This window comes from Barbus barbus (assembly GCF_936440315.1).
Source record: "Barbus barbus genome assembly, chromosome: 12".
Classification (NCBI taxonomy): domain Eukaryota; kingdom Metazoa; phylum Chordata; class Actinopteri; order Cypriniformes; family Cyprinidae; genus Barbus; species Barbus barbus.
In genome coordinates this window covers 27,288,749-27,306,498 of record NC_136740.1, presented here as the reverse complement: position 1 = coordinate 27,306,498, position 17,750 = coordinate 27,288,749, and the positions used below count along the sequence as shown (strand labels likewise).

Genomic DNA, 17,750 nt, shown 5'->3' with positions numbered 1-17,750 from the left:
GTACTATTTATTATACTCTATGGTTTTCTCAAGGACCAGTGTGTTCAGTGGGTTTCTGTGACTACTGAAGGAACAGCTTTAGACTTCTTCCCAAACTTCCGCTTTATTTATTTTTTTACGCATTAGCTCTCATAAGTCTGCTTTTCTCTGTTATTACCACCGGCCCTGGTGTTTTGAAGTTTAATGTAATGTGTCCCATATGTAGATCAGTGTCTGTTATTCAAGCTGCTGCATGATTGGTTGCTTTGTTCATCTAACGTTTAAGACTTGTCTAGCTGATCCTAGGCTTGAGTGCTAGCATAGACTAGAGCAGACAAGATGTTGTCATATACCTATTGCATGGTATTTGATGATGCCATATTTGCTTAATTATATTAAAAAGTTGTTAATTTAAATAAAGCTAAAATAAAAGAGATATTAGATATTAAAAACGTAAACTAAAATGAGAAATGTTGACAACAAGGGAATGTTATATATATGTGTAAGTACAGTAGTACTTAACTTTTAAGTACTAAAATTACCAACTGAAAATTAAAACACAATAACAAAATGACAAAAGCACATAACAAAATGACTAAAAAGTTAAACAGAAAATATAAAAATAAAAGATAAAATATTCAAATATAAATAAAAACTATAATGCTATCTAAGCTACAAAAATAGCACTGTTGATAATATATCTGTTGTTACATTTAGATGTATGCTGTATCTAATCAAGCCATATGTGATGTTATGTTCGGACAATGCCATGTTTGATTTGATCAAGCAGTATGTTATATTTAATGGTTTTATATCTGATTGTGATGTCATATCATAATATTTTATGATGCCATTTCCAGTGACTCCATTTAGTGTTATACCAGATATCTCTCCAAACACAGGAGTTCGGAGTTTGCACCGACTGCATTTTAAACAGAAGCCAAGTCTGCTCAGACATAGTGTGTGTATGTGTGTTTTCCTTCAAATTAAGCGTATTACAGCCCAGTCCCGAGATCTTTTCAGATCTTATTAGTCAGACATAGAAGATAGCGACTTCAGCCAAGTTTCTTCGAGCAGTGCAAATATTTGACCTCTTCTGTAGTTTTGTTGCAGTTAGCAGGGGCAAGTCATTGGTTTTCTTGTTCCTTGCCTGAATTGTCATAGTTAAGTTGCATAAATACGGTTATGAGCATAACAATCAATGTACAGGAAGTGTGAGTATAAGTATGAGTGCGACTGATGCGTTTAACGGTATGACTGAGTGAATTTAGTTTCTCTTTTCCCCACATGTCTATGTTTCCTTTGTCCTCACAATCTACTTCTGCTGTCTGCTGTATGTGTGTGTGCTGCGATTGTGTGTGTGTGTGTGTGTGTGGCACTCGCAGGAGATTTGGATGGCCACTGGTGGGATCACACAACGTGGCATAGCAGCGATGCTTCCTCCATGTCTTTGGTGAGACATGCGGAGCCTAATGTCCCACCTCTTTCTCTCTCTTTCTGGCTCTTCTCTCTCTCTCTCTCTCTCTCTCTCTCTCTCTCTCTCTCTGTCACTCTTTGTCATTTCATGGTTCTTTTGATTTATTTTCACTTCTGCATGTTTTTTTTTCTTTCTGTTTTTATCCCATGTCTGTAGGGGACAGTCAAAGGGGAAAAAGACAAACTTTTGAGCAGTCACACATCTTATCTGAGGGCCAAAAGAAAATGGTGCGCTTTGGGGGCCACTCTTTGGAAGAAGATGCTGAGTGGTGTGAACCCCAGGTTAAAGACTCGGGGGTTGATACATGCAGTAGCACTACCCTAAACGAGGAGCATAGCCATAGTGAGAAGGTACTGGGACCTCTCTAGCCTGCATTGGTTTGATTTCATTTGATCTTGTTTTGTTTCAAACTTTTCATTTACTTCATTTTGTTCCATTTTCACATGGTCTTTGTTTTGATGTCGCTAATATTAGGTCAGATCTTCTTTTTGAATGTTGCAGGGATAGTTCACCCAAAAAAAAACATTCTGTGTAGTTCCAAACCTGTTTGACTTTCTTTTTTCCTCCGTGGAGTACAAAAGTGATATTTTGAAGATGTCCAAGCTGCTATTTATGTAAAATAAAAGCAGACGGTGACCAAGAGCTGTCAAGCTATAAAAAAAGAAAATGATTGTTTGACTTGCATGCAGTATTTCAGATCTTCTGAAACTGCACTGCCATTCAAAAGTTTGGGGTCACTGAAATGTAGATTTTTTTAATTAATACTTCTATTCAGCAATAACTCATTTAATTGATCAAAAGTGACAGTAAAGACTTTTAGAATGTTACAAAAGATTTCAGTGGCCCAAGACCCAAATGTTTGTTGATTTCTGTGAGAAACGGACTGAAATTTAAGTTGCATTCACATTTGTCTTCCTTTGAATCTCTTACTTTTAATTTGCACTTATGTAATCTTGCACATCGCATTTAGTCATGTGACTCTAATGGAACTAATGGTGTTCAGCATCGTTGGTGTCAAAATATGCTTTCATCATATGGAAAAGAGCTCCTTTTGTGTTCCACGGAAGAAAGAAAGTTATACGGGTTCAGAACATCATGAACAATTTTGATTGAACTATCCCTTTTTTTTAAGTTTTAAAAAAGTTTTCCTGAGCTTTAAATTTCTGTTCTTCTGTGGCAGTAGCTGGGGACCCTCTTGCTTGCTCTGTTATCGTTTGCTTCTTAGCCGCAGCTGCCGTAGTCGACATAGCAGCGAATCACTCCACCATGTGACTGTGTGTTTTGTCATGGCACTTAGAGAATGTGGGTTCCCCTGTCAGCTGCATGCCCTCTCAGCCTTGTGTCTTATTGCTGTGTTAGTGGCCCACGTCAGCCGCGGTAGGCCCCGGGCCCCAGACCCCCTCACTGGTTGGAATCCTCACTTCTTCCCCCCTCTCCCACACACTCATGCTCCAGGAGACTCGCTCCGAAACACACGCTTACTCGCTCAGAGACGGCCAGCCAGGATTTGTTTTGCCACAAAGTTTGTTTTTCTTTTTTCCCTTTCCACTGTCATATTCCTTTGCTGTCCATGTTATGGATCACTGGTTTCCACTGTTTGTGTTCGTGAGACTTTCCATGCTGTTCTCCTCGCTTTCAGTTTGAACATCGTCTGTTTCTTCTTCCATTATTGGGGCTTGTGTTTGCTGGATGTGGTGCTGGGGTTCGGCTGTGGTGATGGAAGCGGGATCTGTCCACCATGGGGGGCTTTTCTCTGCATGTGATGGGTGCATGTCACTCCCTCAAGATCACACAAACTCTCGCCAAAAAATTACATTTATGAAGGGTTTATGAATGCTCTGGATTCAGTACGTTAAGCTCTCCTAACGTAATTTTGGCCATTTTGTAAAAATGCACTAACATCAATTTTTTTTATGTTTGAAAGAAATGTATACTTTTATTCACCAAGGATGCATTAAATTGATCAAAAGTGACAGTTAAGAAATTTATAACTGTGTTTAAATAAACACTGTTCTTTTGAACTTTCCTGAAGATTCCTGAAAAATCCCGGTTTCCATAAAAATTTTAATATTGCACTGCAGTTATTCACCCAGCATTGATGATAATAAGAAATGGGGATGATAACAAAAAAAATCGGCATATTAGAACGATTTCTGAAGGATCATTTGACACTGGAGAAGACAGGAGTAATGATGCTGAAAATTCAGCTTTGTCATCATAGGAATAAATACATTTTTATATATATATTAATACAGAAAACACTGCAAAATGCTAATATAGACTAATAAAGTACATTTTACAAGAAAATACCATTTCAGTCCTTTTACTTAAGTTTCCACATTTAATTCCACGTGTTACTTGCCTTTTTTAAATTATTTGTGTGGGTAAAAATTGTTTCAAATTATTATCTTTTTCAGTGCAGTTAATTTAGATTGTAATAATAATTCACAATGTTACCATTTTACTGTATTTTTGATCAAATAAATGCAGCCTTGGTGAGTATAAGAAACAAACAAACAAAAAAGACCCCAAACTTGTGACTTCCACATGATGGGAAATGGAAATTTATGGGACAAGGCATTATATTATTACTTTTTATAAAGTATAAACACATTAAACATTATATATGTGATTGCTTATTAACTTAATGTTAAAGTCTTTCAGTTTTTTGCATTACAATATAAAACCATTTATATTAACATTTGCAAAACTTGCATTTTAAGACACATTCATAGACAGTTTTTTTTTTTTTTTTTTTTTTTTTTTTTACAGCTAAATCATAAATAGACAGTTTATAAAAAATAAAATCCTGTCATCATTTACTCACCCTCAAGATTTGAGAGCTCGAGAATTTCAGGTTCTAATAGTGGCTGGCATTTCAATTTGTTCCTCATGCTAAACTATCCTATCACTTCAGAAGACTTGGAATAGAGCACGTAATCGCTTGGATATGGACCACTTTGCGCTCTAGTTTCCGGTTTGACCATTTGACATGACTACTATCTTCTATCTACTTTTGTTGTATAGAAAACATCTCCTTACACGATTCACGGAAAACAGAAAATCATACAGGTTTAAACGACATGAGTAAATGATGACAGAATTTTCATTTTGGGGTGAGCTAATCCCTTAAGCCTCTAGGAAACATTATTTGATTTGTTCCAGACGTGTGGCTTGCTCCCATGAAACACCTGCAATCACAACAGAGTTTGTGCGATAAATCAGATCAAATTCATCTCAGCCTACCCCGCACCAGCACTGGCAGCTTTCTGTGTGTTCTGGAATGATGTTTGTTGTGGTTTTGACCCGACAGCACCCGGTCACATGGCAGCCCTCCAAAGATGGAGATCGACTCATCGGCAGGATCCTGCTCAACAAGCGCATGAAGGACGGCAGCGTTCCCCGTGACTCTGGAGCTCTTCTGGGACTGAAAGTGAGTCGCTCTTCCTCCTGTGTGGGCATGTGATTTTGATTTCACACATGGTTGTGTAGTTAAGTAATGGCAGTAATTCATTCCTGCTTTAGTATAGTTCACCCAAAAATGAAAATTTGCTGAAATTTGCAAAGATATAGATGAGATTGTATCTTCATTGGAATAGATTTAGAGACATTTAGCATTAGATCACTTGATCACCAATGGATCCTCTGCAGTGAATGGGTGCCATCAGAATGAGAGTCCAAAGAGATGATAAAAACATCACAATAATCCACAAGTAATCCACTCCACTCCATTAACATCTTGTGAAGTGAAAGCTGCGTCATTGTTTAAAAAACTAAAAACGAGTTAAAATACAAGTCCTCTATAATATTGCTTTCTCCAGTGAAAAATTTGCTTCATCTGAATCAGAACAGAAATATGCACAAATCAAGCACCGTTTACATGCAAAAACAGCCCAAAGCAGCTCTAAGCAAATATTATGATATTCTCCAAATCTGTTCCAGTGAAGAAACAAACTCATCTACATCTCGGATGGCCTGAGGGTAGGTACTTTTTGTAACCTTTTTTTTCCCATGAACTATTCCTTTAATACAAACTCTGTCGAGAACATTTATGTTGATTACTACAGAAAAAACATATTTCCTACCATTTTTAAAAAGCAGAAATATCCATTGTGGGTCTTCTAGAGAAATTAAACATGGCCATGGATTTTAACGGGTTAAAATCATAAAAGTTAAGTTGATATTTATGTTCAAGTCAATGCGAAGCATGTTCCTAACCCATTTTACTTCAGTAATCTGAGTAAAACAGGATACTGAACAAACAATTATAGAGTGGGACTTGTCATTTTAAAAGTGGATAAACAAATTATGAACAAACATTTTATTACTTGCAATAATGAGCACTGACAAAATAAGGTCAAAATATTCCTTTAACATTAAAATTAATCTTATGGTTCCAAAAGTTAGGTTTTTTTGGCTCCCAAAAGAACCTTTCAGTGAACAGTTCTCACTTTTTTCTTTGTATGAAGAATCTGAAGATACTTTTTCCATTATAAAGAACCTTTTGCACTATCAAGGTTCTTTGAAGGTTCTTCACGGAACCATCAATGCCAATAAAGAACCTTTATTTTTAAGAGTGAATGCATATTGCTTTTAACAAATGTGCATCGAGAAAGTCTAAAGTTTAATAGTAATTTATTGTTGACAGAGCAAAAAAAAACATGCTTACAGTAAAGCTCTTGCAGTGGAAGTAAACAGAGCCGTGCACTTCCAGGGTTTAAAAGCAGAAATGCAAAGCTTGTATTTGTTGTTAAAGCACTTACATGGATTGTTCAGCGGAGTGGAGAGAAACAGAGAATCGTTACTGATAACAAACTTTCTGAATGGCTGACTGTGTGTCAGCTCAGTGCTACCGTCTGCATTATATCCGTTACCAGCAGCAGTTTGTCAAACACACACACAAACACACACACACACACGGCTCCATTCCACTCATTATGTAAAGCCATCTTTATCCAGGAGGCAGCTCGTAATCTTCTTTGTATGTTTGCATTGGTCTGCTATTAGTGGGGATTTGATTTGTATGATGGTCACGTGGTTTATGGAACAGACCTCCAGGCCTTTTCCAATAGTCGGTTCTTTCAAAAGCACAGACAGAAATAACATACACACCCTCGAAAGGCTCACTTTTTATGTAACTTATGCAGTTTATTTTGAAACCGATTAGTCTTTCTGAACTCTAGTATCACAACAAAATCTGACATGAATAAAAACAAGCCTAGAACTATTAAATATGTTTACTATATTGACTTTTGTAGCTTATTTAATCATTAGCAACATGAAGTCATTATAGGGTCGCGATACCTACAATGTCAGTGAAATTTCTTTGGCATTTTTTGGCAAAAACTAATATGCTGTAGTTTCAGCATGACTAGTTCATTATCTGAACATTTTACTTTGTCTTTTACAGGTGGTTGGAGGAAAGATGACAGAGTCCAGGCGACTTTGTGCGTTCATCACCAAAGTAAGGAAAGGGAGTTTAGCGGATACAGTTGGGCATCTCAGACCAGGTACACGCTATGTTTCAGTATTTCATATACTACCATTCAGCATTTTGGGGTTGGTACATTTTTTTTCAAAGGCTTTGGAAAGAAAAGTCTCTAATGCTGCTGATTTGCTGCATAAGAAATTTTCTTCTTCTTATTATTATTATTATTATTATTATCACTGTTGAAAACAGTTGTGCTGCTTAATATTCCAGTGAAAACCTTGATACATTTTTAAAGATTTTTTGAGTAAGTTCGAAAGAGCATAATTTATTTCAAATATTATTTTTTCTGTAACAACGTAAACTGCTTAATGCCACTTTGTCACTTATGATCAGTTTAAAAGAAAACCGAATTACCCCAAATTTTGAAACGGTGGACTCATATTACTCTGACAGTTTGTTACTTGAGTGTTTGGTAACAGAGTTGTAAGTGATTTTCTTGTTTCATAGGTGACCAAGTCCTAGAGTGGAATGGCCGTCAGTTACAAGGAGCCACATTTAAAGAAGTTTACAATATCATTTTAGAATCAAAGCCAGAGCCTCAGGTGGAACTAGTGGTCTCACGACCCATTGGGTACGGTGTCCTCTACAATGTTCTCCAGTGTAACATGAAATTAAACAAACTTTCAGTTACTGTGAATGCAAAAGATGCCTCTAATATAAAATATTATGCTGATGCTGATAAAGAAGAAATTAAAGATCTCATTTTCATCACACAAGAAATGCCTACACAAATAGACCACAGTTTTTCTTTGCGTTTTCCTCGTTTTGCTGCACACAGAAACAAATGTGCAGTGCTGATTTGCCCAAAAAATCTAATGAATTGATTAAAAAGACTCACAAATTAGTCTCAAATCATCAAAGTATTAAAAGAATTGTCAATGAAATTTATTTTGTCTAATTTGAACCAACATCGTTAAATTTTCTATTTGTGTTGTAATTTCATTCTGTATAGGCCTCAACAACATTTTATGATTAATATTGGTTTTAATCATAACACTAACATGCTTATGAGCCTTGTGATCCGTCTGCTTGAAATTTTTTTATTATAATAGTCTGTTTTTGCAATACGCTAGATGTTTTTCACCTCCTTGCAATACAATTGCATAGTATTGAAGGTACCATTTTATGAGAAATTCAGTTTCCCTTGATATTTTCAGACAAAATATACTGATGAAATATACTGTAACTTTTAACTTTTAAATTTTTTTTTATATGTATAATTAGCAAAAATGACTCTTTGCAAACTTGATATCTGGCATCTGATGAATAACAATAAAGTCATGCAAAATGTTTTTTTGTTGTTGTTGTTTCATAACATTAATAGTGGAGGGAAAGAAATGTCTGATATGACCCTTTAAGAGTACCTGCTGGCTCAGATGACCAAACAAACAAAACTGCTGCCCTCAGTTTAGCCTCCTAATCGTTCTAATTGTAACTGTAATGAGCGTATGACCAAGTGAACTCTCTTTAGATTGTGAATTTGGGCTGCTGCCCAAATTATAAGCCTCAAGACTAATGTGGTGCTCAGGGTCATTAAAGCACATGTCATTGATTTTTCTGTGCCATTGTCATTGCAGCGATATCCCCAGGATACCAGAAAGCACACATGCACAACTGGAGTCCAGTGAGTACATTTTCTCAGTCTAGCGTGTATAAACGATGAGATTCTGTGAGACATTGAGACATTTCAGCAGCTCTTTGACAGAATCTCTTATTCATTTTGAGTTTTTCTGCTTTACGCTGAATCTCTTCTAAGGTTCGAGTTCATTTGAGTCACAGAAGATGGAGCGCCCCTCCATATCCGTCACGTCTCCCATGAGCCCCGGAGTGCTGCGGGACGCCCCTCAGTACTTATCGGGACAGCTTACAGTAAGTTTACAATAATCACATCCTGTGCAGGGGATGGAAAGTGTTTTGAATTAAAGCAAGTTTGATTGCAAATGCACCATTTAAAATGTAGGTCAGTATGTATTTGGATGAAGAGTAGCAATAAAGTTTGACTCGTGGAACAAAACCACATTTCCATCATTCACAAAATAAATGGTTAAAACATTGCTTACACATATCATTTGCATAATTTGTGCTTTAATTTTTTGCACTAACATTAACAAAACTTATCTTCATCAAGAAGAAAAAAATATGTTAAAAAAATATATGAAATTTCACTAAAATAGCTTGAAACCGAGATGAAGCATTGGATCAGTAATCAGGCGAAGCTGCCGTAGTCTCCTCAAACCTGATCAGGTTACAGCCAGCCCTCATGCAGCCCATTGTGTGTGTGTAAAAATACCCAGGATGCTTGTAGAATATGACAAAATCTGGTGTAAAGTGCACCAGCTGGTTGATTTAAGCAAAACAAATGAAGTGAGAGTTATTCCCTAGGTAGTACTGTTTGGATGAAAAAATCAATGAATTCCTCGAATGGTTGACCAAAATGGGATTTTCCAGTGGCTGATACCGATATCTAGAAAGCAGGGTGGCTAATGATAGATGAATAGATTGATAGAGGATAGATTGATGGATGGATGGGTAGTTTTGGGTAGACAGTTAGACAAATGAATGGACAGTTAGATGCATGGATGAATGGCAGGATGGGTTGTTTTGGGTCAATGCCGCTAATCTCGAAATTAATGTGTATTATTTATTTAATAATAAAAAAGATGTTTTCTCATTCTTGTTCTGTATCTCACCTGTATTTCTAACACTATATTGTGTGTATGTGTTTGTGTGTTAAATAACAATCTTGTTACTTTGTATTTTGCTGAGCAGGAGATTCAACGTAAACAGCTGTGTTTCTTGTGAAGAGATGCCCATTGAGCCTTTTTAGAAGACATGATATTCCTGTCTTTTAAAACAACTTACTACTTTTTTTTTTCATGGAACTCAAGAACCAAATTAGAGGGTTGTGGGCCGCACTTTGGGAAACACAGCTCTAGAAAATGCACAGGAACTATTCAATCCTAAAATTGAAAAGTATATCTTGAGCATTGAAACACATCACTAATTTCCCAATCTCTGAGCAAGAGATTGCAGTTAATTGCATTATACTGAAAATACTAAAAGGAATCAAAATGTTCCAGTGCAGTATGTTCTATAGCCATTGTCTTTAGATTGAATCTCCTTTCGGCTTTCTTAGTGTTGCATTAACAACTGGTATTTCAGGTTTTAGTTTTATTGCATTTCTCTTCATTGTTGTTTTTCATTCACTTTACTTACCCAGAGCCAAAGCCTTAGTAGAAGAATTGAGCCTTTTAACCCTAGAGTTCAGGTAATCGTTGCTGTCTACTAAATACACTTCTCTTCTATTGCTTTAATTCATTGGATAATGCACAATAGAAAAACGACTGCATTTCCAACTGTTTATTATCTCAGTTTGAGCATTCAAAGACTTTACCTATTTATTGCTGTTGCTGTTTTAAGCATATTTTATCTGATTGTAAGGCATTAATCATATGCATGCAATGAATGAGCACAAAAATATTTTAAGAGACACCCGAGTGTTGGCAGACGTGACGTACCACCTCTAACACTGTGAGACGTTCACCTGCGGCGTTTGCCCGGGCAGAGGAGTACTGTGTCTCTTTAAATGTTTTAGTGATGAGTGAGTTTGTCGGGACATAAAATTTGATTCTTTTTCCATGTAACATGAAACTGCATTGAATCCTGATACTCATCCATACCGTTTAGAAAGAACTGATTCAGTGTACTTCATTGTTTTGGAGATTAATTCATTTGCTGACTGATTCAAAAACTGTATTTCACATTTGTAATTATACTAAACATTTTTGTTCAGTACTAACAGTGCTGGAAGTTTCATGTTGCAGTTAAAAGGATATGTTAAAGGTGCTGTAAGTTATTGTACGCACAAAATATCACTCCTACACTGCTAAAATAGGTGTCCTAAGAAAGCATACATGTCTCTTTGAAAGCGGAAAAAAAAAAAAAAATGTTAGCCTGTCAGAAATCTAGCCAATCAGAAAGTCTCCCTGCCTGTCAATCATTTTGTCATCAAGCTGGTTGACATGTTTTTGGAGAATGGAATTGGATAAAGGGCTATTTCAATTTCTAAATCTAGCTCAAGTGTGCAAAATGTCTTATATAATTTTACAGCACTTTTAACAGTTCCTGTTTTACCGGTTTTATTTATTTTCCCAAGTACAGAGATGTGTGAAATAAGCTAATTGTACCCACTTGTACCTGAGGAAATATGATGTGAAGGATTTTAAGGTTGTTTGTAGCAAAAATCAAATGGTTTTCAGACATTTTCCCTCAGCAATATTGCAGACTTTCTATTTTGGGCAAAATTATTGTCCTTAATGCACAGCAACCACTGGTTCTGTTGGGGATTTTGTAATGGTACAATTTGTTTGACCTAGCTCTCCTTGTAGCACATTGCCTTGTTTTCTTTTTTTTTTTTTACATTAAGTATTGAACGTCCTTCATTGCATGTGTTACTCAGAGGCCTGAGACATTTGTAGGTATTGTAGTTATTTCCCTATTACTACAAGCAAGTATGGGCTCTGGCTTAGAAGATCTAGCATTTTTTTTGTTATGTTTGTGTTGTTGCTGTGTGTGTTTGACTTGTAAGTATTTTTCTGCCATGTCCATACTTGTCTGAGAACCGAGCTTGGCCTGTCATGCATCTTAGCATGTGCAATACTACGATACAATGCATATCAAACTCTCTTTTGTTTCATGTGTTTAAATGAAGCACCTGATGATGTGAAGCCTGAGAACACAAGTCCCTCTTCATCTCAAGCAGGCTCTGATGTTTGTCCCCCTGCAGGTCAAACTTTGGTATGACAAAGTCGGCCATCAGCTAATCGTCACCATATTGGGTGCAAAGGACCTGCCTTCAAGGGAAGACGGCCGACCACGCAATCCTTACGTGAAGATCTACTTCCTCCCTGACAGAAGGTGAGATTAGGGCAGTTATGCCACTAAGACTCACTGTGCAATACAAAAAAAAAAGCATGGTCTTTCCATCAAACAGTTCAATATGGCTGTGTTCAGAATGGCACACCTTAGTCACACTATTTTAGTTGTATGTAATATTTATATTGTTTCTATATGTATGACCTTTTTGGCAAAAATGTGCAGTATACAAAATACACACTGAAATACCAATATAATTGTAGTATTATTTATATACTATTATACTTGTTATTAATAATTTGAATGTTTTATTTTTATATTTTCAGTTTTAATTTAAATTAGTTTCATTTTTTATTTTTATTTATTTATTTTTTATTAGTTCTAGATTTTTTTTATTTTTTTTATTACTATTTAGGTTTCATTTTTAGGTTTCATTTATTTTTATTTCAGTTTTGGTGTTAGTTTGTATTTATTTCCAGTTATTAACTTTAGTGCTTGAGCTTCAATTTAAATTTTAGCTATGTCCCACAATGCAATTTAGTCAGTTTGAAACTTTTTTTTTTTTTTTACTCCCAATATGATTCGACTGCCAAACATTTTAATACAAAATCAGAGCAGTATGCAGTATTCCTTTCTGAAAGCAGCCTATGACTAGATCTTTCATGTCTCGCTTAACATTCCCATATTCCCATGGCATTCTTCAGCTTGTTGAGTTCAGTGTTTGTTCCAGGGTTCTTTTACCATGATGGTAAATAAAAACAGTTTGAATCATTGTTTCTCCAGTGACAAAAGCAAAAGAAGAACAAAAACAGTAAAGAAATCACTAGAGCCCAAATGGAACCAGACATTTATGTATTCCCCCGTCCACCGGCGGGAGTTCAGGGAACGCATGCTGGAGATCACGCTGTGGGACCAGGCCCGGGTCCGAGAGGAGGAGAGTGAGTTCTTGGGAGAGGTGAGGACAAGATGAATCATGGTGTGAATTATTCAGAAGTTTAGGCTTCTTCTACCAGATGAACACTTTTTTTATTTTGTATTTTCCTGCTATTTAGTGACAGATAAATCTAAAATTGATCTTGCTACAATAATAGATCCAACTAGTGACAGTTTAGATCACAAAATAGTTTGCATAAATAATTACAATAGTAATACTAATCATAATTATTATTATTTTGATCATAATTAAAATATTTCTAATGCATATGTATTACTGTTGTAGTTAGCCACATTAAAAATCTCAAATTTAGAGCTTCAGTGACATGCGCTGAATTTGTTTTTGGGATAAACTGGATATGTTTTGTTGCATTTGAATGTGAAACAAATGTTTGTGTATAGATCCTAATAGAGCTGGAAACAGCGCTGGTGGATGATGAGCCACACTGGTATAAGCTACAAACACATGATGTCTCATCAGTACCCCTGCCCAAGAGCTCCCCCTGCATTCAGAGACGAGCGCTGCATGGAGACAGTCCCACACGCAGACTGCAGAGTATGTCTCTCTCTATCTCCCTCTGTGTCTCTCGCTCACATCTTTTATGCACACAAAGCAGAAACATATGACAGAAAATCTCAGGTAAATGTACTGCTCGTATATAACTGTTTAGCATTTTTGTATATAATAACAACTACTTGTGCTAGTTGCATGCAAGCACAAATGCTTGATAAGATTACCTTCAAATGTCAAATGTCTTCAAGTAGCCTGGATATGTTATTTGGGCAATATACTGAAAATTCCCAATATATTCCTGATCATTTTTTAATAGTGATTTACTTAAATTTACTCACCTTCAGGTCATCCAAGATAAGAAAATTCAAAAATTCAAAGAGAAAAGTTCATTTGTTCATCAGAACAGATTTGGGAAAATTTAGCATTACAGCACTTGCTTACCAGTGGATCCTCTTCATTGAATGGGTACCGTCAGAATGAGAGCTGATAAAAACATCATAATAATCTACACCATCCCAGTCCATCAATTAACATCTTGTGAAGTGAAAAACTACATGTTTATAATAAACAAATCCACCATAAAGGTATTTTAACTCTCAACATATTTGTTTAAACAGTTTTTGGAATGTTCCACTTGTAAACTGTGCTTGAAGTGTGCATATTTCTCTCCTGATTTGGATTTTTGTCTAGAGGCACTGGTTAACAGCATATTAATAATGCATTTGTTTATTAAAAACACACAGCTTTTCGCTTCACAAGACGTTACCGTTAATTGATGGGCTGGAGTGGTGTGATTACTTGTGGATGATTGTGAGGTTTTTATCAGCTGGGTGACGGCACCCATTCACTGCAGAGAATCCTTTGGTTAGCAAGTAATGTAATGCTACATTTTTCTATATCTGTTCCGATGAAAACACATTTTTAGCAATATTAAGATTTTGAAAGTATCTAAAATCAATAAAGACAGTATTGATAAAAAAAAGATTTTGGGTGAACTATTCCCTTAGTGATTTTAAATTTTTTTTCACTAGTTTTCTTAAAGACCATGTGATTAGTTTTGTGATTCTTCCTTGTCAGAACTGACAACATTTAGGCAAAAATTTTAAAAAAGTATCTATGATTTCAACTTCAGTAGCCAAAACAGTGGAAAATTTCAGAATAAATAAACATGACAACAGCTTGTGGTTCATGCTTTCATAGAGTACTGAGAGTTTCGGGCCCAACTGAGCTGAAATCTGAAACACTACAGCTGTTGGTTTGAGCGTTTGTGTCCTGCATTCATTGTTTTCTATCTTGACCTGGTTATTTCTGCAGCCAAAGGCCCATTTGTGTACAGCTCAGGTAATGACCGCTGCATGCTCAGCCTGATCCTCTGGGCTTCACCGTGTGTTTTTATACTGGATCCACCCTGCTGTCCCTCTCACTCTCATCAATAACGAAACAAACACTGACCGAAGTGGAACATGTCCTCACTCTGCCACTTTTTCCCATAGTGCCCTCTGATTCTCCCCAGTGCTGCTGTTTTCCCCTCTTTGTTGCAGATCAGTGCGATCTCTTCATATACACTGTAGTGAACACAGGCTTCTGTCTACTGTTATTATTACTTGTAGAAGGGCTGGATGGTATGAGGAAAATTCGGATTCAACATTATTAATTTTACATTATGGTAATGGTCACAATATAATTATCTCGGGTAGAAATTAAACAAAAAATGTCTACAAACTACATTTCAAAAGTTTGTGCTCGGTGAGATTTTATTTATTTAATTTTTTTGAAAGAAGTCACTTATGCTAACCAAGGCTACATTTATTTAATTAAAAATACAGTAAAACTGTAATTTTATGAAACATTATTCAGTTTTAAAATAACTGTTTGAATATATTTTAAAATGCAACTTATTCCTGTGATGTAAAGCTGATTTTTTTAGCATACTTCTGTCTTTAGTGTCACATGATCCTTAAGAAATAATTCTGCAAGAAACATTTCTTATTGTGACAATATTCTTATTTTTATATTGAAAGCAGTTTTGCTTCTTAATATTTTTATGGAAACCATGATACTTTTTTTCAAGATTCCTTGATAAATATAAAGAGGAAAAAATTAAGTTTTTCTGTCACTTTTGTTCAATTTAATTTAACCCTCGCTGACCTCAGACTTTTGAACAAAAGAGTTAATTCATTTATCATGTGTTAATTTTGGCCTTTTTATTATTTAGAAGTTTATTTTTTTTTCAGTTGAAACCAAAGTTTATCATTATTTATTACACATGAATAACTTTAGCTATTTATTTCTCATAATTACAACTTTATTTCTCTTAACAGCAAATTTATATTCATGCATCAGAAATTATATCTTATATTTCCTTTTTTTAAACTTTATCTCACAAATGCATAAATACACAGGACCGTATCAGACCGTATTTCTTTCATCACTCCTTTTGTCAAAATATTTCGTGCAAATATATATTCTGCTGTATAAATGGTAAAGAGAAAAAACTACACTTTTCTATCATTCTGCGATAAATGCCATCATACAATCCAGTCCTAATTTAATTTTGTCCCTCCCTTTGTAGTTACTAATTCTGCATAGCTGTGAAAAATAATATAATATCTCTAAAACAAAGTTTTTAAATTTGTGCATAACCTGCCTTGAATTAGTTTAGTTTCTTCTCTTTTAAGAGTGAGTTTTCTTGGTTTTTGGTTGCTGTGTGGTTTTGTATTTGCAGCACCTGTTTTTAATCATTCAAAGAGACAGAAGCAAAGAAAAACCCTCACAAATCATGTTCACTCCAATAATTTTCTCTTCACTGACAGCAGTTAGCTAATCGTTTTGAAAAGTGTCACTAAAGAGCCATCTTTTTTAATATGTTCCAACATAATTAGGATATTATAAAGACATCCCTTACAAAGATTTAACATGAACTAAATATGAACTGGTTAAACTGGACGATGGGTGGTTATTAAAAATGCAGATTGTGCACGCACATTAAGCTTCTGGCATTGATGCATTGCAGTGCATAAGAAAAGTCTTATTTATGTAACCCTAACAAATCAGTAAGACAAGTCTCAAGAAAACATTTTTTAAGTTTGTGAATCTCTTTTGACACTTCGGTCTACGAGTGTTTGATTCAGTGATTTAAAGAGACTGATTTATAGACCAGAGAGCTGAAGGAGAAAAGATAGAGCGAACGAAATGAGAGCAGGTTTATTGCTGGTTTATCACCGCCATTAAAGCGCAAGGGTCTGTTTGGTGGGCGAGCGCAGGCTGGGTGTCCGTTCTGGCTGTAGTTGTGTGAACGCCACTCGGCAGATTAGCTTTCATTCTTGATCTGAACTGAGTGATGGAGCGGCCGCTTCAGAGTGTCAAACTCGGCAAATGTTCAGCTCGGGACGCCGTTCAGCTCGGTTTGTTCCTCGTGACTGAAGCGAAGGGAGAAGAAGATCCATTTTCTCACGTAATACAAAGCTCAGTCTGCCTCGTTCTTGTTTTGTGGATTTGGAAGAGAGAGAGAGATGTCTGACTGACATGTTCGGTTATCTGTGAGTAGTCTGAAATAGACAGGCATTTCGAGTGCAGATATCTTCTTTACCACTTTTTATGAGCGTCACAGAGGAAGATGAATGAACAGCAGTGTTTGTCACTTGTGGTTAAGCTGGAGTTATGTTCTAAAATGTAGTGAGATGCCTACCTAGACAGCATTTTAGGGCATGAGGGATATTATAACAGTGTTGTTTTTAAAGACATAACTAAAACTATTAAAAATAAATTTTGTAATTGAAATAATGTGAAATAAAATATTGCATGGAATTTTTTTTTATAAAATTCAAAATGTTGCCTATAGCTAATATCTAATAATATCAAATATTTCAAATGAAAACAGAAAAATTAAAAATAATAAAAAAGGATAAAATTGTAATTGTGACAACTATAATAACTAATGTCAACTGTAAATATTATCATTCATTATATTTCATTCATTTCCTGAAAAGAGCTGTTATAAATAGTTAATTATTTTAATAAAAGTTTAAATAGAAATATTATTAACCAATACTTGGAGGGGAAACATTGATTTATTGGTCTATTTGTTTATTTTATTTAATTTTATCTTGTATATGCCCCATTATGTAGGCAGTAGATAGAAAGCTCATGAGATTTTGGCAAAGATATAAATATGTTTGTCGTGGTTTATAGTGCAGAAATCCTAGAACGGCTACGTCACATGATCCCGTCTCGCTACAGACCGTTCTAACACTTGTCTCTGTGTCTGTTTTTCTCCTGCAGGGTCTCAGAGGATCAGCGACAGTGAGTTCTCAGACTATGACTGTGAGGATGGTGATGGTGTTGGTGTCGTATCAGGTAAGATGTTAGCAGGAACACGGTGAAAATGACACCGTCTGACAGAGGTGAAGAAGACGTTTACTGCTAAATGTGTTCAATATAAAGTCACTCTTTGCCTTTGAAAACAAACATCTCAGAAACAT

General features: G+C 35.6%; 1 protein-coding gene across 3 annotated transcripts in view; it reads left to right on the top strand.

The window, feature by feature from the left end:
• The window catches only part of rims2a (regulating synaptic membrane exocytosis 2a), a gene marked incomplete at its 5' end in the record, with an annotated part of 169,336 nt that overhangs the window by 78,084 nt on the left and 73,502 nt on the right, over positions 1–17,750 (top strand). Inside the window, 12 exons of one of the 3 annotated variants that reach the window (XM_079430542.1) lie at positions 1,613–1,806; positions 4,770–4,889; positions 6,867–6,966; positions 7,395–7,518; positions 8,525–8,571; positions 8,704–8,816; positions 10,168–10,215; positions 11,734–11,864; positions 12,606–12,777; positions 13,158–13,311; positions 14,584–14,610; positions 17,551–17,625. In XM_079430542.1, coding sequence (XP_079286668.1) covers positions 1,613–1,806; positions 4,770–4,889; positions 6,867–6,966; positions 7,395–7,518; positions 8,525–8,571; positions 8,704–8,816; positions 10,168–10,215; positions 11,734–11,864; positions 12,606–12,777; positions 13,158–13,311; positions 14,584–14,610; positions 17,551–17,625 — 1,305 coding nt within the window. Of the gene's footprint in view, positions 1–1,612; positions 1,807–4,769; positions 4,890–6,866; positions 6,967–7,394; positions 7,519–8,524; positions 8,572–8,703; positions 8,817–10,167; positions 10,216–11,733; positions 11,865–12,584; positions 12,778–13,157; positions 13,312–14,583; positions 14,611–17,550; positions 17,626–17,750 lie in introns of all 3 variants that reach the window. The other 2 variants (XM_079430543.1, XM_079430541.1) reach the window with 2 other exon arrangements.